Below are 22,084 nucleotides of genomic sequence, written 5' to 3' on the forward strand. Positions count from 1 at the left end.
TTAGTGACAATAGTCTCTCCTGGTACACGTAAACCAGTAGACAGTAATTTGAGGATGAAGCTTCTCTCCCATCTGTAAACTCTTTACAAACGGTTCTTCGATCATATAGTCTTAAAAGACATGGCAGATATAAGAATCCTTCACCTTTGTCAATGGCCTTTGTACTGTAAATCTGCAAAAATAAATACTCTAAAACAGTAGTAAAAACAGTGTAACGGAACAACAAAATATATTGACCACAGTATGTGATTGTGGAACTGTAATCTCTGACCGACTACAATTAATTCCCATTTACGGGAGAATCTTATGGCTATCACGACGGGGTTTGGCTGTAATTACAGTACGTGCACAGGACAATTGCAGCAGCACTGCAGGAGAGCACACTAGAGAGAAATGCCACTCAGCTGGAAGATTTACAGTATGCATGTTCCTTCATACACAGCAGCATCTGTGATATAAACAGCTGCTGCCAGAAGCAAGAAACCCAGAGAGAAGATATCAAATGAAGCTGCTTGAACAGTGAACTAAAGACTGATATGAGCTTTTTTCACGTGTTGATCTGTTTTATTTCACACTAGTTTGTACCATTTCCCTCACTCAGGTCAGTCTCCTTGTTTTAACATCTGAGCTGTATGTTTTTATATAATGATATTAATGCTGATAAGACCACAGCAGGGTGTGCGTGGAGCACCTGCAGGAGTCAGGTTAAATCTCCCCATGTGCTCTCTGCTCAGATGTCCTGACCGAGACTTGAATCCCTGGATCAACTCACTTCAGAGCCGATGTTATAGGGTCTGATCCTGACCCCTGACCAAGAGAACGAGAGTGAGAGGGAGCAACTCTCAAAGGATTTTAATTTACTCAGAAATAACATGCATGTAAACCACTTTGGCCTCAAAACAGATGGCTGCATTTTACTGTTTTCATGCTTGGGGTGCACAAAATTCATTAAAAGCTTTCCTGACAAAGTGGGAAATTGAGTTTTTCTATGATACGCTGGTTAACACCACCTATGTTTTTCCGCAGCCCGGCACTCAGATGCTCGACAGCTCATCCGACAAGATGACTACACCTATTCCTGCCCCCTCTGGGAGGAAGGATGTGGGTTCAGCTTTTAGTCGTCTCCCTGACGGCCCCATGTGCTAATACTGCTGTCATGTCCTGGGGAGAGAGAAGACTAATTACTGACTGCTCAGTCTTCCTGCCATTACCCCTCGGAGAGCCATAGACTGTTAATTGGACGACATCTCCAAAGGGAGCTGAACTGTAGATGAGACCGACCTTTACCTCAAGAAAACAGCATTACACAACAGACATTTTTAATTTCTCATTTCACTGAGTGCACCTCCATTTCACAACATCGTTGTTTACAACAATACTCCATTTTATCTTTATAAATTAAGGCACGTTCTCCTGAATAAATGTAAACAACCTCTTGTTTAGGTCATTTGCTGGAAGAACAAAGCTGAGTGACTGACTGTAGGCCAACTTTTCACTTGTCTTGATCTAATCGATTTTAAAATGCAAATATTTGTGTTTCTTTGTCTGAGAAATGTGAACTGCATCATTCCACCAGATTTTCTCTCCTTCTTCAGATCAGATAGAACAGCTGAAGAGTGGCAGCAAACAGGATGCGAGAGAGGAGGGATGACGATCCGAATCCTCGGCCACTGTGGCGAGGACACAGCCTATGCACGCTCTACCAGCTGAGCTACTAGGACAGCCCATTTTACATATTTAACTGCATTAATTAAACATGACAGTCTGCATCTTCACTAACAGCTTTGAAATGCACTTAGTCACAATTGTGCGGTGAGCTAACTGCCAACATGCTGATGTTTAGCAGGTATAATGTTTTCCATGTTCAAAATCAATCTGCAGTGAAAAAAAGTATTTTTATGTTGTATTCAGCCTCTTTGCTTCTTTTAGGGCAGAGGTGCCTGAATTTTTCTAAACTGAAACTTTACAGTCAGCCAAAGGTAAACACCCACTACATTGCATCACTAGAATGCAATATGGGACAAGGATCCCAAGTCTCCTAAGTGGGCTGACTTTCTGTGTGCCATGATGAGATTATGAAAAACAATTTATAATTGGGGCGCCTCGATCTTTAAAGATCATTTTTACCTCACATAAACCCCAGCATAAACATTATAAGTTTAGAATTAATTCACATTTTTGCTACAAACATCTGCCAGCCCAAATGGACCCTTATGGTGGGCCAACTTCGGCCCATGGGCCCACTTTTGACAGCTTTAGGGCATTCGTTGTAATATTAGCTTTAGTTCCGTCTTGCACATTGTTAACAGACTAAATGCTTTCAGCCATGTGATGCTGAGGCTCAATGTGGTTGGTAGGCTGGACCCTTCCCCCAAACACGATACCTAATGGTAGTTTTGGGGTGCACTTAATGATCATTTGAAGGCTGCATTGATAGATTCAGTAGTTTAACTGATGTTTGGACATTTTTATTGATTTAGTTGTGGTAAATTTTATTGCCCGTCCTTGAAGCAGATGGCTGTTATGCTTTTGCCGTGGGCAGTCAAAAATCGTCTTCCATGACATGACACAGCTCTAACCCTGCTGCTCATTCACTGATGTCTTAAATTGCTCATTAGTGTGGAATCAGGCACGAACCTCTAACTTGTGCACAAGAAAGTATGACCATGAAAGTAATGAACAAATATATTTATTCAAATCAAGTTTATTAAATAAAATTATATTTGTGGAATCATAGTTTTAAAATCAAGCTAAATCTAAAAAGTGGCTATTAAGTGACATTTGATCTCAGAGTTTATCAAATCAAAGTCATCTTCACATTTTAGTATGTTAACTTTTCCATACTGATGGAAAACACTGTTTACATAATAGCTGATATTTCTTTAAGACTGCATACACACAGGCACACTCAATCAACCACGTTGACATACAGTAAGTATGTTGTTAAAAAACCGCTGCATACTGAGGTATGCAAAGCTTACTGCGCCTATATCCTGAGAATCATTTTAAAAAATCAACAGTACCAAAGGCTAAGTGCTCAGTTTTGGCTAATGATATACATGTTCTCATTCTTTGGTAATCTCTGCAAATAATTCAAGTTAAATATTCAGATCATCCGTGAAATATGTTTTAAAGAGGATTAAAAATGAAGACTTGTCTAAGCCTCAGCAGGACAGGCAGGAACGCCTGCTAGAGCTGAGATGAGCCTCTCAAACACGCTGATGCCTTTCAGGAAGACTTGCTCATTCAGATACTCGTTGTGATCGTGCAGCAGGATTGGCGTCCGGTTCATTGGGGAAAAGCCGATAGCAGGGATACCCACCTAGATTCAACAAACAAACCTATTACCGGGGACAGAACTGAAGGAATGGAAAAGCTTTCGCCCAACAATGTTGTGGTAATTGAATGACTTTTTTCTTCTTGTTATCATATCCAGCTCTTATACTCACAGCTCGGATAAAGCGGCTATCTGTGGCAGCTGGAAATATCTCCTTTTCCAAAGTCATATTCCTACAGTGGAGATAATAAAATGAAACTTAGTTGTCATGAAACAAGGACAGATTCAACATGTGAATATTATGCAACCATTTATATATATTTCCAGTGGAATATACAGTAAATGACAAAAGAAAAGAAGAGTTGTCCTCAGTTCTGTGACGAGTACTGGTAGACAGCACAGACAATGTGGTCCATTTGAAACAGGATTGTGGGAGCTGTGTGAATATTTGCAGCTGAGGTGTGAAATTTCATGGAGCGAATGCATTACAATGAGTTGTGTAAACAAAAATGGAGGATGCAAAAATCTGATCTACTAAAACAGTAGACAAAGATTTATGTTGGGTTCCTGATATATCTCAGACATTTAATTGCTCATCTACTGTAAACAGATGTAAAGTTTTTGTATCAGTACACAGATTATGTTTGCTCACATTGACTTGCAGGCTCCACTGAAGGTGCTCCACCAAGGATCATTCTCCTCTGTCGAAGTCACATTCTGGTTCATATGTTTCTGCAATGGATGGCAGCTAATTTAATTTAACCGACAACAAGAACATATCACTTCTAGAATGAGGTACTGAGTGTACATGCACTGACCTGAGCAAATTCGTAGGTGACATCTTCTCCTGCTTCTTTACACCACTGTTTGATCTGTCTTTCAAACTCCTGGTAGGATAATGATAATTAAAAAGTTTGTACAGTTAACATTGAGCTGGAGGTCATCACACGCCGACACATCTGCCTGTAGATCAGATTTCTGCATGACTACAGAAACAAGTCACACAAACACAAATGTCTTCAGAGAAACATTCAAATAGACATCCAAATAGACAAGCACGCCAACACACCTGTAGATTTACTGTAGGTGGTATTCTTAGGTCAAAGCTGACGTCCATTTCAGCTGGGATGACGTTGTAGGCCACACCTCCTTTCACCATGGTCATATTCACCGTGGTGACATCACCGAGCGTGAAACACTCACTGGTATTTAGCCTAAAGTATAAACACTAGTTAGTATCGGAATTATTGCAATTACAATTACATTACTGTGATAAAATCTAGTAGAGTTGACAAGGGCTTCAAAGAAATCAGCATCAAATCTTGGTACAAAATAACTAATTAAAATCTGACTGTTTCTGCTCATTTTCATTTATTTCTCTGAGACACAAACACAACACAGAATGGCTGAGAGGTCACCTAATATCTGTTTTAAATGACCAGGAGCCGAATTATAAAAAAAAATGTTTTTACAATTGGCTGGGAGCTAAACTGATTTTAGCTGAGGCGCACCTCTCATACTCCTGCTTCTACCTCAAAGACAGTAACTCCTACTGCCAGAATGGCGATACCTGATAGTCCCAATGTATGAAACTGGCGAGTGTAGTGTCACACAGTGTACTCACCTGTGTTTCTCCTTCTCTCTGAAGTCCAGGAAGGAGTTCATAACATGGCGCTGTGAAGGAAAAGACAGTAAGGTCACTGACACCGTCTTTCTCTGTCCTTGAAACACCAGGTTTTGATGATTTAACGGCTTTTTCAACCAGTTCCAAGACATCGATATTTACCAGCTTCTCTGCAGCCGTGTTCTCAACAAACCTAGAGCCGTGACCTGGACTGCCTGGGCAGTGGACTGTAATCCCTGGAACGAAGAAGGCTTTCTGCTTGATTCAAGATCAACATCTTCATCCTTTAAAAATCCTGAAAATATTTTATACTTACACCAGGGGTTCCTCTCTCCATAAAACACAGTGAAAGCCTCGCCAGGGTTGGCCAGACCTACAGAACACACGCAGACAAATAAAACATTTTTAACATTACATTACTTGTAATAACATTACTAGTGCACAAAGACTGCTTTAAGGTCAAACTGTGGGGGCAAAGGCCAGAAGTTGACGTTGTACTGATTAGCAACTACACCACATGAGAATTTATGATCCTCCACAACCAGGGACTGAATCAGCACACATTTGCCTTTGGCTTTAAAATCAATAAAGGTAATTTGGCACGGTGGGTAATATAACATTTCAACATTTAGTTGTCAGACTTTGACCCTAATGACAAACAGACTCTCTCTGACTCTGTGCACATCAGAACAAGGCTATCAATATGCTGGCAGGATCCTGTCAGATACAGCAAACAATTAGCCAAGAGATGGACAATAAATTATCTAATCACTGACATTATGGATTTCTCACAGATGTAAATTAATTCCTATTGCAAATGTAAATAAATTGTCTCATTCACATTTAACATCCACTCAGCTCACAGTAAGGTCTTAAACTGGTCGTGCTGTAATTAATTACAACAAATATCACAACAAAAGAAATATAAACATCACCGTTATAAAAGAAGGGTTTTACGGGGCAAGTCAGAGGTCAACCATGAAATGCAAGTTTTTGAATTCAAGTCACGCTGGGGATCTTTATTGCATCACTCTCTTCCCCCATTTCCTGTTTTCTCTCCACTGTTTGTTATAAATGCTTAAAATGACAAAAAGGGATTATGTTTAATGTGTGATAATATGATTGTAAAGATTTAAAGTTACATAATTCAGCCATACTTTAGTCTGATTTGGTGACTATGCCTTCACTTACCTTGGAGGCTATCATAACGAATACTCATTTTAACAGTGACTTACTGGTAATGTAGCATGAGGCAAATCTGTTGTTGTATTGTTTACTATAGTGTGCTCTGCACAGTGATCTAGATTGATAATCACACTACTGGCAGGCATGATCTGAGGTGTCAAGACATAAAATTTTAACACGCATCTGCATTCCAAACAGTAAACTGCATTTCTATTGGTCAATAGCTGAGCCCAGTTTCAATTTATTAAGTAACTGAGTGGCGTTCAGGGGTCAGGTTCTTTCTCATTAACTTTTGAAAAATGTTGCAAATAGTTATTTATTTACCTTCATCGAGTGCAAAGCCAATGTTTAATTTTTGGAACTCTGGATGCTTCACAAATGTTTCCATTCCCTTGTGACCTCCAACTTCTTCATCTACAAAGAAAGAGAAAACATACATTTTAGTTGCCATATTTTCACCTGACAAAAACGCCAATACCTGGCAGGCATACAGTTTAACTCCTGGAGAACTTTGGAGAACTGATTGGATTCTAATTAAAAGCTCGGAGGCGTTTTCAATCATTGTGGCTGATTAGACGTCTGCTAAGGTTCAAGTAGGGTGCAGTTATGTTGGAAATTACATGAAGTCACTAAACTCAATGTGACAACAGATGCATTCCAACACCCGACTGGCACAGTGCTGGTTATGTTGTATCAGAGTCAGAATCCCAATCCTGAAACTCGGGCAAGATCCACCAAGCCTGATTTCACCGACATAGACACAGATGACATCACAGCAGGATGATAGCTTTTCAAGCTACATGTGCTAATCTGTTAAATCAGCTGTTGTAGTCGCTTGTGAAGTTCATAGACTTGCCGCACAGGCATCAGTCTGCTGCGGGAATTCATGTGTTTCCAGGCAGATGATCTGTGATGCATTTAGATCTGAAGTCGGGAATACAGACTTGGAAATATCGACTTCTGACTTGCAATGGATTGCAGCATTAGTGTTTGTTGGGGTTTCCTGTCCACTTAATTTCAGCAAGGCATAACAGCACATGCCACTTATGCAGACTTGAATGTAAGACTTTGAGTAAACACACTACAGCATAATAAACAGTACAGACGGTTAAACACATCTTTAAAATAGCTTGTAGGGGTGAACTCTAAATGAAAAAGGTCATGTTTTGTCTTCACCAATTATTACAGTTTTGACACTGTTCACTGTCATACCTGCTGCCTCACTTGTCACTAACACATGAAACAAAATTTTCCACTCAAGCCACTGCATAACAAGCAGCACACCAACTCTATTCAAACCCCAATGGCAGCAAACCTCAGTTTGCGGATAGAAAAACTGGTGTACTGTCTTTGGAAATGGAAAATTCAGATTTCTAGCATGTTTCATCACCATGTTTAGTGCATTAACACACTACCAGACTGTAAACTGTAGTGTCGCTCCTGGTCTGCCTGTAGGGACATTTCGTTCAACTATAACAGGTTTACCAGAACAGGTTTACCAGAAGAGTAAATGTAAATGAGGCAGTCTGAACACGCCTTCACCATCTTGAGAAGAGATCTAATCAGGCAAAATAAGGGAAAACCCCTGTGTGGGTGGACCAAGGCTCTGTAGATGCTTTGAGAACAAACTACAAATACAAGGGAAGGGAAGGGAAGTAATCAAATATCTTTACCAGGAACAAACATTAGGTGCACAGTGCGCATCAGTTTCCGTCCCTCTGCCTTCAGTCTTCTGACTGCCTGGATGTACCTGCAAAGAACAAAAGAAGACACAGCAGAGTTATGACAGAAATAAGAAATGGGAGTCTGAAGTGACAGTATGCAGGTTGAGTGAGTAGTTGGGTGTTAAAACAGGTGTTTCACACAGAACATAATTAAAAGTGAAGCTCACAACAACTAGAGCACAAATCCTGTTTAATAAAACAAGTTATCAACCAGTTATACCCACTGTATAGTTACACATTTCATGTCCTGTGATCCCCGGGCATAAATGTTGCCCTCTGCATCTTTGAAAGCACTGAAAGCATCGTATTTCCAATGTTCCTGGAGAAGAGATTGATATCAAATCCATTTTTTTCATGTCTATAACAAACAATAACAGGATTGTAGCACCATGAACAGAGACAGACGCCATACCTGGAAAACAGGAACAACATCTGTGTGGGAATTCAACAAGATGGATTTCAAGCTTGGGTTCATCCCTTCCCATGTCATGATTGCCACAACTCTGCCTGGACAAATCTAAAGAAGAAAGGGCCCATTGTATCACTAATGTCACAAATGTTTGCTATATGAATTCGATCACCATCACTGAGACACACCTCAATCTTTTTCATGGGTAGCCCGAGTTCCTCCGCCATTCTGTCCAGGAACCGAAGAGCAGCATCTGTAAATAAATCAACAGACAGCAGAACAGTCTGTTTAATTGTTAATGAAACACTTCTCAGAACACTAGACAGTCGTGATTCCTGCAGCTGCTGGTTGCGGCAGTACTGTGGGACTTCAGTAAGAATACCAAAATCAAGATTTTTCTTAACATCTATTCATTTTCATCCACTTTCAGGTCAGAGTGAGGAGGCAACCAGTCTATTGTTTTCTTGTACATGTGAATATAATAAAAAATGTCTCCCCTTGTATTCCTGTATTGGCTCATTTTGTCTATTGATTGGTTAGTTTTTCTTTTTACTGTGTGTGTTTTTGTAGTTATTTGGTTTATGTTGTATTTTCCCAAATTATGTTATAAACATTTATCTATTTGTTTTCTGTAAGCGAAGTGGGGTCCATTGTATAAGACTGATAGCTTCGACCTCTCCTGACACATTTCTTATCTTTTAATTATCTGATTTATATCCAATCTTATGTGTGTGCAAATAAAAACATTTTAAAAAGACACAGGTGAGCAAAGTAGCCTCTAGGTCCTTTACCCAGCCACTGCCCTTAGTTCTTTCTACCACGGGATCCCAAATGCTCCAACGCCAACTGTCAGATACAGAGTAGTCGCTCCTGCACGCAAGGTCTCGTCCAACTTGTTTGTGCCTGACACACCTCCTAACAAAAACAGAATATGAACCCACACCGACACAAATGGCCAAAGTCCTCTAAACTACATTAGGTATTTTTAAAATATTAAAACTTAAATTCGACCCTTAATAATAATGATCACTTTAAAGACATTACATTATTACTGTAAAGAAGCCACGCTTAGACCGTTTCTTATTCTTTGCCATGAGTCCTTATTGTTACAAGTTTCTAGCAGCTTGGGCGCACGACTTTGACATAATTGCAACGATCAGAAAAACGTGCTGGCATGGATAAAATGAACTGCAGGCACACATTTCCCATGGATTGGACAACTTGGAAGCAGTTCCCGAGTCCCGCCCCTCGGTACAGTATCCAATTATCAAGCAGCAGACAAAACAATCTCCGCTGCCAACATGTGAAATCTCATTCTTTTGGTCAGCGCCACAGCTATTTTGGGTTTCTTTTGAACACAGGTGCGGTGGAAAGCTTTCTCAGCATCACGAGCTTCATACACAACTAGAAGCATTTAATATCTAACAGACACAGATAAGAATTGGACTTTGAGAAATCACTGCACATAAGATGATAAAGGGATAAAGGGAAGAGCATTTAACTCATCTACAATAGGCTTTTAAACTACAGGAATGTAAAGTTATATGATCTGACAATGATAATATTTCAGGTGGAATAACAGCAACATAAAAATGACACAACACAAAAAAAGGGTATTGTTCACATCCTAACAGCTGTTTAGACCATGATCTTTGACAAACTGAGTTAGACCTGCAAAGATAAAAATGCCAAAAAATATCCAACTGTGACATTTCCAAAGGGCATGGCTTGATGTTTGGTGTATTGTGGAGAAGATATCTCACCATAGTCTGGGTCTGGGTGGACAGTTTTAAGGCGGAGGTACTCTCTGAACAGACTCACAGAGGGGTCCTCTCCCTCTGGAGAGCTCTGTCCGCCTCCAACACCTGGACCATCTTTGTCAGGCAGCATGGTGCGAGAGATGTCAATCCTCTGAGGACAACGACAACAACAACAACACAATGAAACAACATGTCAGGATCATGTGACAAATATCTAAACACTGTCTCGAGCCACACACACAGTCAACAACGTTAGCTCATGTCAGACAGTTAGGTACCAGGCCTGTAACGTTACCGTCAGCTGTGTTCACCTGCTGAGGATAAGTGTAATGCTACGACAGCTAGCTAGCTTAGTTAACTTGTTCCCTTCTCTTTAGCTACAGCTGCGTCCTCGCTCGCTAGTGAACAAGCCACGAGCGCTGACAGTGAACAAAGTAGAAGTATTTTTTATCACGTTTATACACTCAAGGACGTCATATTAAATCAGTACTCACAGTACAGGAGCTGCTGTCTCTCGTCAGGTAAGCAGCTTCGCAGTGTGTCAGCAAACGGCAGCCGATTGGGCCTGAGCCTGCCCTTCAAAATAAAAGACCTGTCGCCGAAGTAAAAGATTCCTGATTTACTGTTTTGCATTAACATGTCAACAAAAATATAGAAGGGCTCGGGCTTTATGTGTGTGCCCTGACAAAGCACACTTTAAAAAGCGTCACAGATTAAAATACAATGATTTAATTTTTTATTACACAAGCAAATGATGTAATAAAAAAGAAAACAGACAATAAACTCTTAAACTTTAAAATAATAACGTTATTTCTAATATTCAGTCAGTGTTATGTATAATGTTAGTTGTCTCTATAATCTATTTTCTGCGTTAGTTCAAAATGATGCATAATTCTTCACATGGGCCAGACACACTCCTGCACATTCACCATATTCAGGTCACTGCACACATGGTGCAATATGCAATCTTAAAAAAAAAAAAAAAAAAAAAAGGTTTAGGTTCCTTGGTAATTTTGGGGAAAACATTTTAATCAATGATTCTTAATTGATCGATTTTCATGACTTAATGAACTGAAAAAACAAACTGTCCTAAAAGGACAACACAACTTCATACGGTTTTGTCTGTTTACTATTTTTGCCTTTGAATTAGCCTCTAGCTTCAGTGTTCTGGGGACCTTATTCCCCTCTGAGGTACTTGTGTACGCTTGTTTACTCATTTTTGGGAATATATCAAATAAATATTTCTGAGTTTGTGTTATTACCTTATCAATATTGTAAATAATACCTTTCTTTCCTTTAGAGTTTGAATTTCCTTTTCAAAGCTACATGCTTCAAATTGATTTGGGACCTCTAGCTGTATTGAGCCATTTTCAGTTCCTTTAACATAAATTTTCAACAAAAATATGGGGCTCAGCATGTGTGTGCCCCCTGAGCATGCAAACTATGAAAAGGGTCACTGATGAAAATAAAATGATTTGATGAATTTTGAAAAGTAAAAGCACTTATTTCATATTTATTTATGCACTAACGTGTAAGCAGCATTATATTTTCGCATAGTTTGATCTACAACAATGCATCTTGTCCTATAAAGAGATCATATTTTGTATGCAAAATCTTCTGTAAAAAGTATAAGAACAGAAAGAACAATTATTACCTCTGAAAATCAGTGCAGTTTAAGAACATACTTAAAAGAACGTAATTGTTCCCAAGACAAGCAAATTATATGTAATTTTCAACATAAGCAAAACCTTCCAGTGGTGGGTGTACAAAGTGGTGTCTGAAAGTCCCCAAGAGCTTTCACATATTTTGGCAAAAGCCAGCAGCATAATAACCTCCAATATCATCAAATTATATAAATACATCAGAATAACCTCCAGTTCCCAAAACATGGCATTTTATCAATTGAAACATACAAAAACACAATATTTTTGCTTTTATTTTAAGCTCTGCATATATCTTATTTTAAGTTTGTTTTGGCATGATTGTCCAAACTTCCTGCAAATATATTAAATACAACTTTATCATCATAATATAAATAAATGTGAGCTTTTAATCCAATATTTTATATGGTCGATATCCTTTTTAATAGTTTTTATTACAGCGTGTTATCTGCTGTTTGCTTTTGTTGAGAACGGCGTGTTTTCTGGAAGCTGGAACAGTTATTAGATCCTCATATACAAATCTGTTGGTCAAATGTGAAGCGAACAGAAGCTAATTAAACACAGGCAGCTGCTACATTTGCATATTTACAGTAACCTACATGTCACCTACAAAAATGGTAACGATGAAGCAAACACATTCCATGTTTTTACATGCAAAGAGAGACATGAACCACATGAAACAAAACTCACCACAATACAAGTCTGAAGCTATTTTTAAAACAAGCCGAGGTGAAGAAGTCTCGTATTTTTACACTATAGGAAACTGAACAAAGTAATGCTTACATGATGGAAACATCTGAAATATTGTTAACTGACACTACAAGATTTAACATGCCATTTTCCATTTATTAAAACCTACTCCCATGCCGATTTTCTTTGCGTCAGGTGATGATATGAGAATAATGCTGATCTTGGTGCTTTTTAGCAAAAATGTCACCACACTAAACCGCTGATAAGACGACTTGTCTTCCTCTATGTGTTTTCTCTTCTTCTTTCTTTTGTTTCCACCAGTCTCCTTCCTCTTCCTCCGTCACACGCCTCACTTCAGTTTGCTTAGGAACTCGATCAATCCTTGGTGAAATTCTCTAGGTTTGTCCATGTAGCAGGCGTGGCGGGCTCCTTCTAACTTTAGCACAAAGTGATGTGGAAGCTGCATGAGGTTCTTGTGGGACTGGGCACCCAGATTTGTGTCCAGGGCTCCATACACAATCAGAGTGGGAGTCTGAAAAAAGCACACATAAGACTGTGAGACAAGTCTTCACAAATGCTACAACAATACCAGCATACAGTGGTTAAATCTTCTGTAACTGGATTAATAATCAGTGGCTCTTGTGTATGTATTGCATAAAAACCTACTAGTACTCACAGTAGAGACTGAAGTATGGTAACAGTTACAAAAGACATCAAGATGATACGACAAAAATATATTATATTGGGCTAACTTTTAATTTGAACAGCGATTTAAGTTTTTCTTCTTTTTCAACTCAATCTATTAATGGTTTTTTTTCTTTAACAATTACTCGATAAAGAAAAGGGCAGATTAGTCAATAATGAAAACAATCATTAGTCGCAGCCCTAAATTTCTTTTATCTTAAAATACTGTGTCATGAAAACCTGCACAAGAAGCCAGAACAAGGCACAGAACTGCATACATAAAACCATTACTGGGTATTTGAAAAGACACGCTACTTGAGCAAGGCCTAAAGATCAGAAAGATGAGCAGTCCTATATGGGCCGACAGTTCATTGATGCTTGAGGGCCCCCTAGTGGGTAAATCTGGTCATGCCTCAGTAGTGTGGATTCCCCATTCAAGGCACAGTCCACCCAAAAATGAAACGTTAACCCTAATGTCACTTTATTTATTAAGAATTAAGTTTATACTCCGTTTGAGTGTATTAATCACCACAAACGTAACCTTCCTCACCGGGATATTTTGGTACTGCTGTGGAGTGTAACTTCGGGTACCAACAGGTGCAATGGGGATGAAGCCATGCAGCTGAGCGTTGTTCTTCATGAGGAAGGGGATGGAGTAATGTCCACTCATGGAGGGGCTCAAGAGCACAGCTGCCCTAACACCCAAAGACTCCATGAACCTTGAGAGGAGGTCCACCCGATTCTGGTCGGTCTTCAGAGCCTCTGAGTCTGGCGATTTTCCATACCCTTCAAGAAGAAGAAGAATTTGAGGAAGAGAAGACACGGCTCGATTAGACCATTGTTTAGAGTTATTCATTTGAGTAGCAGCGCATAGATATCAAGATGGAACTGATTGCGTATAATCCAGTTTTAAGTGAGATTATCATAATTTTTTAGATTATATGCCTACCTGGCAGGTCCATCGCCAAGGCCTGATATCCGTTGGTTGCCAGAAGGGCCATCGTGCCGAGTTCTTCCCAGGTTTTAGATGTGAAGGCCTGGCCATGCAGAAGGACCACTTGCAGCCTGCAAAAAGAAATAATTTTGTTTTCCTGTGATTTCTTAGCAGCAGGTTTTTCAAGGTTTTACAACAAGTACAGGCCCGGCAAATATAGTACATTAGAGCTATAGGTCAGCAGGACACCAGCATGTGTCAACAGACCATCCTCACTATCTTACAAAACTGGTTTGGAATTAATAGTTCGGAGGACTCAGCTCACCTCGGCAATATCTGTCGTCCAGCTCCATCAACAGGCAAGGCTTCTCTGAAGAACAGTGGAGGGTCCCCGGGTAGTTGCCCGGTGCGAATGGACACGTTGATGGTTGGAAGCGGAGGAGGAGAGGTGGCCATCAGCCCCATTCTTTGAGCCTCAAGAGACGGCTCCATGCTGCCCTGACGAATGGATGGCAGCAGCAGGTACAGCAGTAACGTGGCCAACAACACCAGGCCCAGGACAACGAGACGATTACGCAAGAAATTCATTTCGTCGAGATGAACGATCTAGGAGAAGTGGACAAAGTGCATTCAGAGAACCCATCATATGGATCCTAATCATACTGTGCTTCTGATTGTTTGACAGTGTATGTAGAAATTCAAGATCATTGTTGGTCAACTTGCAGCTTTTTCATAACAATCTTTTGTTCTCCCATTTTTTGTAGTTTTAACTGTCATCACTATAAGGGCGTAATGATGTGCAGATAAAACATAGGGTGAAATATAATAATGATGATGTGATTTTTGCTGGATTCTGTTGTTCCCTTATGTCTGGAGAATATAGGCTGAAGCATCTCTGGAGCACCACAATACCACGGAGGACATTATTTTTTCACCTGTGTCCGTCTGTTGGTTGATTTGTTGGTTTGTCAGCAGGAATACACAAAAACTATTGAACTGCTATCAATGAAATTTGGATGGAGGATGGGTCTCAGCCCAGGATAGACCTCACTGACTTTTGGTGCGGATCCAGATAAAAGGACGGATCCTGGAATTTTCACTCACTTTCTTAAACACTGCGAGATTTTCATTAATTTCTCTGGGAAAAATGCATGAATCAGGTGTATTTAGGTGGCTGGTGTCTATGATAGAGTGTAATTAATGGCAGATCCTCGATGTGGTGAGTTATGTGCTCTACTGATTGTTATATCTGTTTATAACAGTATGTTGTGACACAGTTTACCTTTATCGAAAAACTGCGGCTCCTGTGATTTGGATTTGATTAAATGTGCAACACTAACTTCCTATGACATACTCACCAACTGCATTGTTGAAATAGAGGAGCAGAGCACACACTTTATATGAACTAATCCTGCCACATCTCCAGATTTCAGCTACTGACCTAATGAGTACATTTTTAAATGATAAATAAGATTTGGTCTGTAAATAGCCCTTTGTGTTTCTTTTGCAGTTCAGGGCAGTTCTACCTTAACTAGGGGTGCAGACAATTGCCCTACACAATTTAAATCAAGTATAGACAAATGATTCGTGCTCACAATGCTCGACACAGTGCACTTTAACATTAGGTAGCTGATAATGTTAACCAGGTTATTATTTTAAGACTAGAGGTGGCTGCGCAGGGAAACAGAATGACTCCAGAAAAAACCCAAGAAATGTAAACAGTTAGGTGAAAGTTGACCCTCCAAGATGAATGACAACAAATATGTAGCACTACAGCGCAAAAATATTAAGCTGACAAATGCAATGTGAGCCGAAATATGCTAGAAAGCTAACATTAGCTCGATGAGTCGCTCTTCTACTAGCTAAAAATCTCTGTACAGTGGGACGCTGTAGGAGACTATAAACATTAATGATGTAGCACCAGAGGAAAACATACCAACACAGAGGAGATAAATGTCAGACACGTTCACTGACAAAAGGATAAGGATGTCTGCTTTATCGTCATGTCTGCTGCATATTGCTGGTTGCCAGTGATTGGAAATGTTGTCGAAAGGCTTCGCGTGGATGCTGGTGGTAGCTAGCTTTTCAAACCGAGAGGAGAAAATGAGCAGTTAGCCGGACGATAGCGACACATTTTTTGCCGACAAGAAACTACCTGTGCTTTCAACTGGTCTTGGATATAAATTAATTAAAGCTGGACAGTTGCTTTTACACGAGAAAGAACAAAATTGATGTATACGTGAGTATTAAAGATCAAATCTACCACGGTGTAAATCCTCTGTTCCTCGTCGGACCATAATACGAGCTGCACATAACAACGCTTAGCACTAATACGTCATTTCCTGTCAGAGCTATCAGCAAATAACATCTATCGAGTAAATAAGAAAGCGTTGCTTTTAAAATGAACACGTTATGTAGTATGGATATAGATACGTTGTGTCATTTTAGTAAAATATGATGACACTTGAATATTGAAAATGTAAAGAATAACTTTATCTGCCATTTGATGTAGATTGCAATGCACCTTTAATTTTTTGTGTGCAAAGTACCACATTCATACCAACAATTCTCAGTTCTCAGACCAAACTTCAATGTATTTTATGCCATTTTTGTGTCTTCAATTTCAGAAACTTCAGGCTTCACAACTTCAAGGCTTTAAAAACTGTATGTACATATGAAACTGTCTTACTTAGCCTTCCTGTCAAACCCTCGAGGATAATGGCCTTTATTTACTTTATTCTCTCTTTCTTTAATATTCAATTGTGTTTATATGGACTTTGAATATCTTATATCCTGCTTTCGCTGTTACTTTGTTATAAGAAAAAACAGATCAGCTCAGGTGTATGTTTGATACAGACGGAGCACTTCAACTGTAAACATTTTTAATTCTTTTAATATTTTTGCAGAAACAGTAAACCTGTGTTGTTTAATGGATAGAATCACTACAGTCCCCAGAAAATAAGAAAAACAGAAGAAATACATTCAAATTCCTTTTTAAATAATTAAATTATCTGATTACAATGGTGAATATGAAAAAAATACCAAATACAAAACCCTTTGATTTTTCCAGATTTGGCTCCAAATAATAACATAAATACATTTAGGCAAGGCATAATTGATTTAGGCATAATGGTTGTAAATTAAGGTGAATTTCTTTATTAACACTGAATCTGTTTGATTATGTACGTTTTAGATTTCAACTTTCGGAGACTAGAAACTTGCTTGAGTGAGTAAAGCCATCACCATCAGCACACAGTAAATAATGGTCAGAATTTAAGTTCTGAAAAAATGTTGCAATGTAATATACAGTAGGTATAAAATTGTTTGTTCAGATTTTAAAAAATGATTGATAATAACTGATAATTACTAACCTCAAACAAGTTCAAAGTCTCGTGTTGATATTGTTGTGCAATAAAATAAAAGCAATGGCTGCTTAATAGATGAGAAAAACACATCTAAAACATTAGTATGCCATCAGAAATAGTTTGCTGTAAATGTCTAGGGCACTTGATGTAAAAAGGCTGAAATAATTTTTGAAAAACCTACTGTTTTTTTTGCGTCCTATTCTAATGTAAATGGTAATAATTTGCTTGTCAAAAATAGTACAATGAGGAAAATCTGCATTAAACATGGGTGAAATCTTATCATTACCAAATAATTCAAGTGTTACTGTGTCAGGCCCGGTTATAACATCATATTTAAAGATTAGACTAGATTATTCTCACAATGCCAAGGGAGGTATAAGAATCATAAAAGCATCCATTTCCTTTCAGACAAGATTCACAGTGGAATATATTTCTAAAATGACACATTAGATGGAAAAACACACAATTGTATAGTGTAATGCTCTGACAGTATGTCCTACAGGCTTTCACCTCCTGTAAGTAGCGTCATGAAATGAAGCTACATCCACCTCAGTGATAGAGTTGTTAAAGTGCAGCATTTTAAAAAGTGTTTAGTATACATAAAATGTTCTATTGCAATACCATTTGTGTGATTCAGTCTGTAAAAACATCACAAACTACCACTTGTTGACTAGTATCATAACTCAGTTTAGGTAGCCGAGTATTATCTGGAGCAACGGCAGAGAGAATAAATACAGAATGTACTGTATAAATACGAAACTGCTCAGCCAGCTTCAGTCTAGCAAATACATTTACTTGTCAATAAAATAATATGCAGCTACAGTAGTTGCTATAAACAAAGCATCAGTGGCGGGAGCCCTGACACAAACTGCTGTGCAAACAAGTCAAACTATGCACTTAAAAAATCTAAACTGATAACTGTGGAGCTGAGGCTGACAAGATATCCAAGTTAAAAAAACAACAACAAAAAAACAAACAAAAATTAGCCACATATTTTTTACATGAACTCAAACATTTTCAAAAGTATCTCTTACATTTAGTCATTAAAGAATTGTGGCCAAGACATGTACTCAGCATAACATTACACAATTGAAAAGAAAGTTTTGGCATTTCTGTACAAACATTTCTTGTTACTTATCAGCCAACAGGCAGTCTTCAGTCGGCCATGATCAGCTGGACTCTAATTGTGTACGGGAAGATTTATACGGCTAGAACGTAATAATCCTTCTGTTTGTATGAAAATTAACAGAGACGTGGATGCTTTAATTGTACCCTTTTGACATGAAAATCATAACTTGTGTTCACAGTGATATCCACGTGAAACAGAAGACAACATCTGCAAACTAAGAGTAGCATTTATCTTATCTTTTCCTTTTTAATAAGTTGTCTCCTTGTTAATAATAAAAAAAAAGGCATTTGGAATTAATATCACTATAAAGCACTGTTGCCAGCAGTGGGCTGAGATGAACACTTCAATAATCACAACTTGTAAACAAAGGCAACCATTAAAAAAGAGCACTTCATAGCCCAGTTAAGGCACAGTATTGAACTGAAACAGGCAGGTCCAGCCATGTTGTTTCTATATGCCATAGATAACCAATAACATTTAAGACTTCATTTGCCCTAATTCATCATCTTAATGCACTATATTTCCCTAATGAGGCTATGTGGCATAACACATAAATGTTTGATCCATCAACAGATACGAACTATGATGTTGAAATGTGCAGCAATGTGCAAATGCAGAATACCTAAAGTTGCGATGCACCAACAGTGTGCCAATACTGTATGTCACTGGGTGTCACGTACCTTTCTTCTACTCTTTTTGTTTCCATCATAAAAAAAAAACTTTAAGGTTAAGCAGTCTTTTTTTAAGGCATCATATCCTCTGTGGGTACAGTCCCACAATTAAAGTCGTACTGAATGTGAAACGATGGTACACAGTGTCTCCTCATATCCTCAAGTTTAGACCTAATTAGATTTAAGTTAATGACCACTTAAAATATTTATGGACAGACATTAGTTCCAGGAGGCAGTCCTGAGGTTGGAGCTCTGCCAGTGCAGCTTGTCAGAGACAAATATTCCTATCAGATGGGTCTACGTGCTGTGATAAAAATCAACTCTCATACTGGGAGATCTCTGGTGACAGGACTGACTGTCTATTGTTGACAATGCATCAGTATGACTAGTGCACAGAAACTTACCACCTTTATATTCCACTGTGTTTTCATGGTTGGCAGAAGCAATGAATAGATTGCACTTCTCAGTGTAGCAGAGTGACGAGTGCTAGTGGGAGTAAAAAGCAAAGAGGCCAGGTCCCGAAGACAGAGGAGGCTCTATTCTGCCCTTCTTTCTGAGCACAGGCCTCACCCCTGTACCCACTGTAGCACTGACACTGGAAGTGTGTGCGGAAAAGAGCCAGCTCGGCTTGGCCAGGAGCGCCTGTAACCTTCAGCTGGCCACCCTGACTGGTGATGCTGTGCGTTGAGGGGCTGAGATGCAGGTACACGTCATTGTCTTCTATTTTGCGCAGACAGCGGCCGTGAGATTTACACACCAGCTGACTGCACTCCTCTGCTGCTGTAGAAACATTGAGTAGGTATCGGCCCAGCGGTCCCTGAAGATACTCATTTATTTTGGAGCAGCTGGCCTGCGGGCAAAAAAAAAAAAAAAGGGGATGTTTACCTAAAACCACTGAGCTGTTTAGCATCAAACGAGCAAAGCGGGTGAGACACTTACACTGCTGCTTGCATAGGAGGTGTCCCCCCAGAAGATTACACCTGCAGCTCCAAGTGCAACACTCTCACCGATGGTGGAGACCAGATCTGTCTAAAAAAAATTAACAGACAGTTCAGTACATGCTTACGGTTAAGGAAATATTATCACACAGAAAATCAAAAGGACGTAAGTCAATAGAAATGAATGAATACAAATTAAAATTGGTCACTAAGCTGAAACACTTCTAACAATGTCTGACCTTCTCATGACTGTGACACACTGAATCTATAAGCCTCCTGTACTTGTACTTGAATTGCTGCTCTAGCCAACTAACCTCAGTTAGGGGGGTCATCTGACTGATGTAAGTAGGGCGGGTATAAACAAAAACAGGACGTGCTAATCCATCTCCAACAGATGCCAGGCGCATCGCCTCCTTTACTCTGTTTCGTACAAAGAGGCGCCCAGGAATTGTAGATCCTAGTACAGAATCCATGTATATAGATGGGAAGAACGCAGTGCACTCCATCCACAACCAGTTTAGTTGATCATTGCGGCCTTTCTCCACGGCAGGACAGCGGCCTGTGTAGTTCTTCAAGCCACTCTTGTAGTCATGGTTGTAACAATCAGGAAACAGGTAGAAGCCCCACAGCTGATTGGGCCTCAAATTCTTGGCAAGTTTCAGAGTCTCCAGCATGAATTTGCGAGCTGACAGCTCGAATTCCTGCTGTGCCACTTTTCCTACTTGTTCTGGGGTCCATTTAGGGTTCTTTTTGGCCACCATTTCCCGGGATTTACTGCGATAGATATCTTTTTCTTTCCAATTTCGGATCCACAATGGACGCCACTCCTCCCAGTCAATAACAGCCAAACCCTTTGCCTCAGAATCACGTATATATTTTTGCAAACCTTCAGGCATCTTTGCATAGTGCTGAGTGAGGCTGGCAAGCTGTGGAAGGCCCCCATTCATTGCAGTGCCATCATGCTCATAATAGGGATACAACCCAAGGCGCTCCTTATAGAAAATTGTGAGATTCTGCCGGACAAAGCCTTCATTGGGGGTTGCCACAATGTCAAACTGGTCCAAATATAAAGTTACACGATGTCGTGGGGCACACTCTTGCGTTGGGGCATTCCAGGCGAGAAGAACCGGCCTCTGGGAATATAATGGCCATCTTGCTGGCTTTAAATCTGCTGAACACAAGACTGTCCACGATGTGAACAGAGTCAGAAGCAACCAAGGCAGCTGGCCAGCTGTGGTGAGGAGAGAGCCCAGTACAGCCTCCATGGTCACCGCTCACCTTCTCTCCTTTATCTCTGGAGGAGGAAAATAAAGACATTTTGTTTCATTTAAGACATAAAATTAAAACCCAAATAGGTAATTTAAAACTTTTATAATGATGTCATACATCTTGACAAAGACTTTGAGGTAATATTTTATGGAGTTTAATGTGCAGTAAAACCACTATGACCACAAAAGTAGACTGTTTGAGTGAGTATCTCGATGATAGGAATAAACATAATAGGATAATGTTACAGCATAATGACTACATATATAACTATAGATTACTACTAATGGTAAGCAGTCAACTTCCTCTTTAAATGACTTTACATGAATCATTTTGCTTCAAAAATACATTTTTACAATTCACATTCATTTTAATGTCGGTTTGATCGAAATGTAAAGTTAAAAACAAACGAAAACATGCATTTAACATATTATTTTTGCTGTTATCTCGGATTACTTCTACTTCCTCCGTCCACGTACTAAGTTAAGTTAGCTAAAGTTAGTTAGCCAAATTAGCTCAAAGTTTCATTGAAACTACCGTTAACTGACAGACATGCTAAGTTAGCTAACATGTTGTTCCCTCTTCCCCATCCTTTCCAACCTGTTCCGATGAAGCTGAGGACGCTGGCTTATTCCACTCATGTACCCGTCAGATAAATTGCTCTTCCACTGCCCTGCCATGTGAAAGGTAACGTTCATAGTCCGCTCAATCCATGTTGATGTTTAACTAATTAGCCAGCTACGGCTAACAGAAATCACAGAGGGGGG

At 39.4% G+C, this 22,084-nt stretch overlaps 3 protein-coding genes across 4 annotated transcripts; all 3 read right to left on the reverse strand.

The window, feature by feature from the left end:
* Positions 1-2,673: 2,673 nt before the first annotated feature.
* On the reverse strand, positions 2,674-10,543 carry acy1 (aminoacylase 1). The gene is made up of 15 exons (XM_084348042.1): positions 10,474-10,543; positions 9,983-10,130; positions 8,408-8,472; positions 8,223-8,327; positions 8,035-8,129; positions 7,760-7,836; positions 6,411-6,500; positions 5,218-5,274; positions 5,064-5,137; positions 4,902-4,951; positions 4,347-4,491; positions 4,096-4,164; positions 3,930-4,009; positions 3,450-3,510; positions 2,674-3,322 (listed from the first exon to the last, which is right to left on the reverse strand). The coding sequence occupies exons 2-15, from the start codon at positions 10,107-10,109 to the stop codon at positions 3,158-3,160; spliced, it is 1,260 nt and encodes a 419-aa protein (XP_084204168.1). The 5' UTR covers positions 10,110-10,130; positions 10,474-10,543; the 3' UTR covers positions 2,674-3,157.
* Positions 10,544-11,899: 1,356 nt separating this feature from the next.
* abhd14a (abhydrolase domain containing 14A) lies at positions 11,900-16,266 on the reverse strand. 2 transcript variants are annotated; one of them, XM_084348472.1, is made up of 6 exons: positions 16,212-16,266; positions 15,885-16,029; positions 14,274-14,554; positions 13,964-14,079; positions 13,565-13,800; positions 11,900-12,862 (listed from the first exon to the last, which is right to left on the reverse strand). In XM_084348472.1, the coding sequence occupies exons 3-6, from the start codon at positions 14,534-14,536 to the stop codon at positions 12,680-12,682; spliced, it is 798 nt and encodes a 265-aa protein (XP_084204598.1). In that variant the 5' UTR covers positions 14,537-14,554; positions 15,885-16,029; positions 16,212-16,266; the 3' UTR covers positions 11,900-12,679. The 2 variants fall into 2 exon arrangements, with proteins under 2 accessions (XP_084204598.1, XP_084204597.1); XM_084348471.1 differs by having other exon boundaries at positions 15,885-16,252.
* Positions 16,267-16,821: 555 nt separating this feature from the next.
* On the reverse strand, positions 16,822-22,084 carry hyal2b (hyaluronidase 2b). Its single transcript, XM_084349911.1, has 4 exons — positions 21,918-22,084; positions 20,366-21,345; positions 20,053-20,142; positions 16,822-19,963 (listed from the first exon to the last, which is right to left on the reverse strand). Exons 2-4 carry the CDS (start codon positions 21,314-21,316, stop codon positions 19,577-19,579), a joined length of 1,428 nt encoding a protein of 475 aa, XP_084206037.1. The 5' UTR covers positions 21,317-21,345; positions 21,918-22,084; the 3' UTR covers positions 16,822-19,576.

The sequence above is a fragment of the Pagrus pagrus genome, assembly GCF_965226575.1.
Source record: "Pagrus pagrus genome assembly, chromosome: 3".
NCBI lineage: Eukaryota > Metazoa > Chordata > Actinopteri > Spariformes > Sparidae > Pagrus > Pagrus pagrus.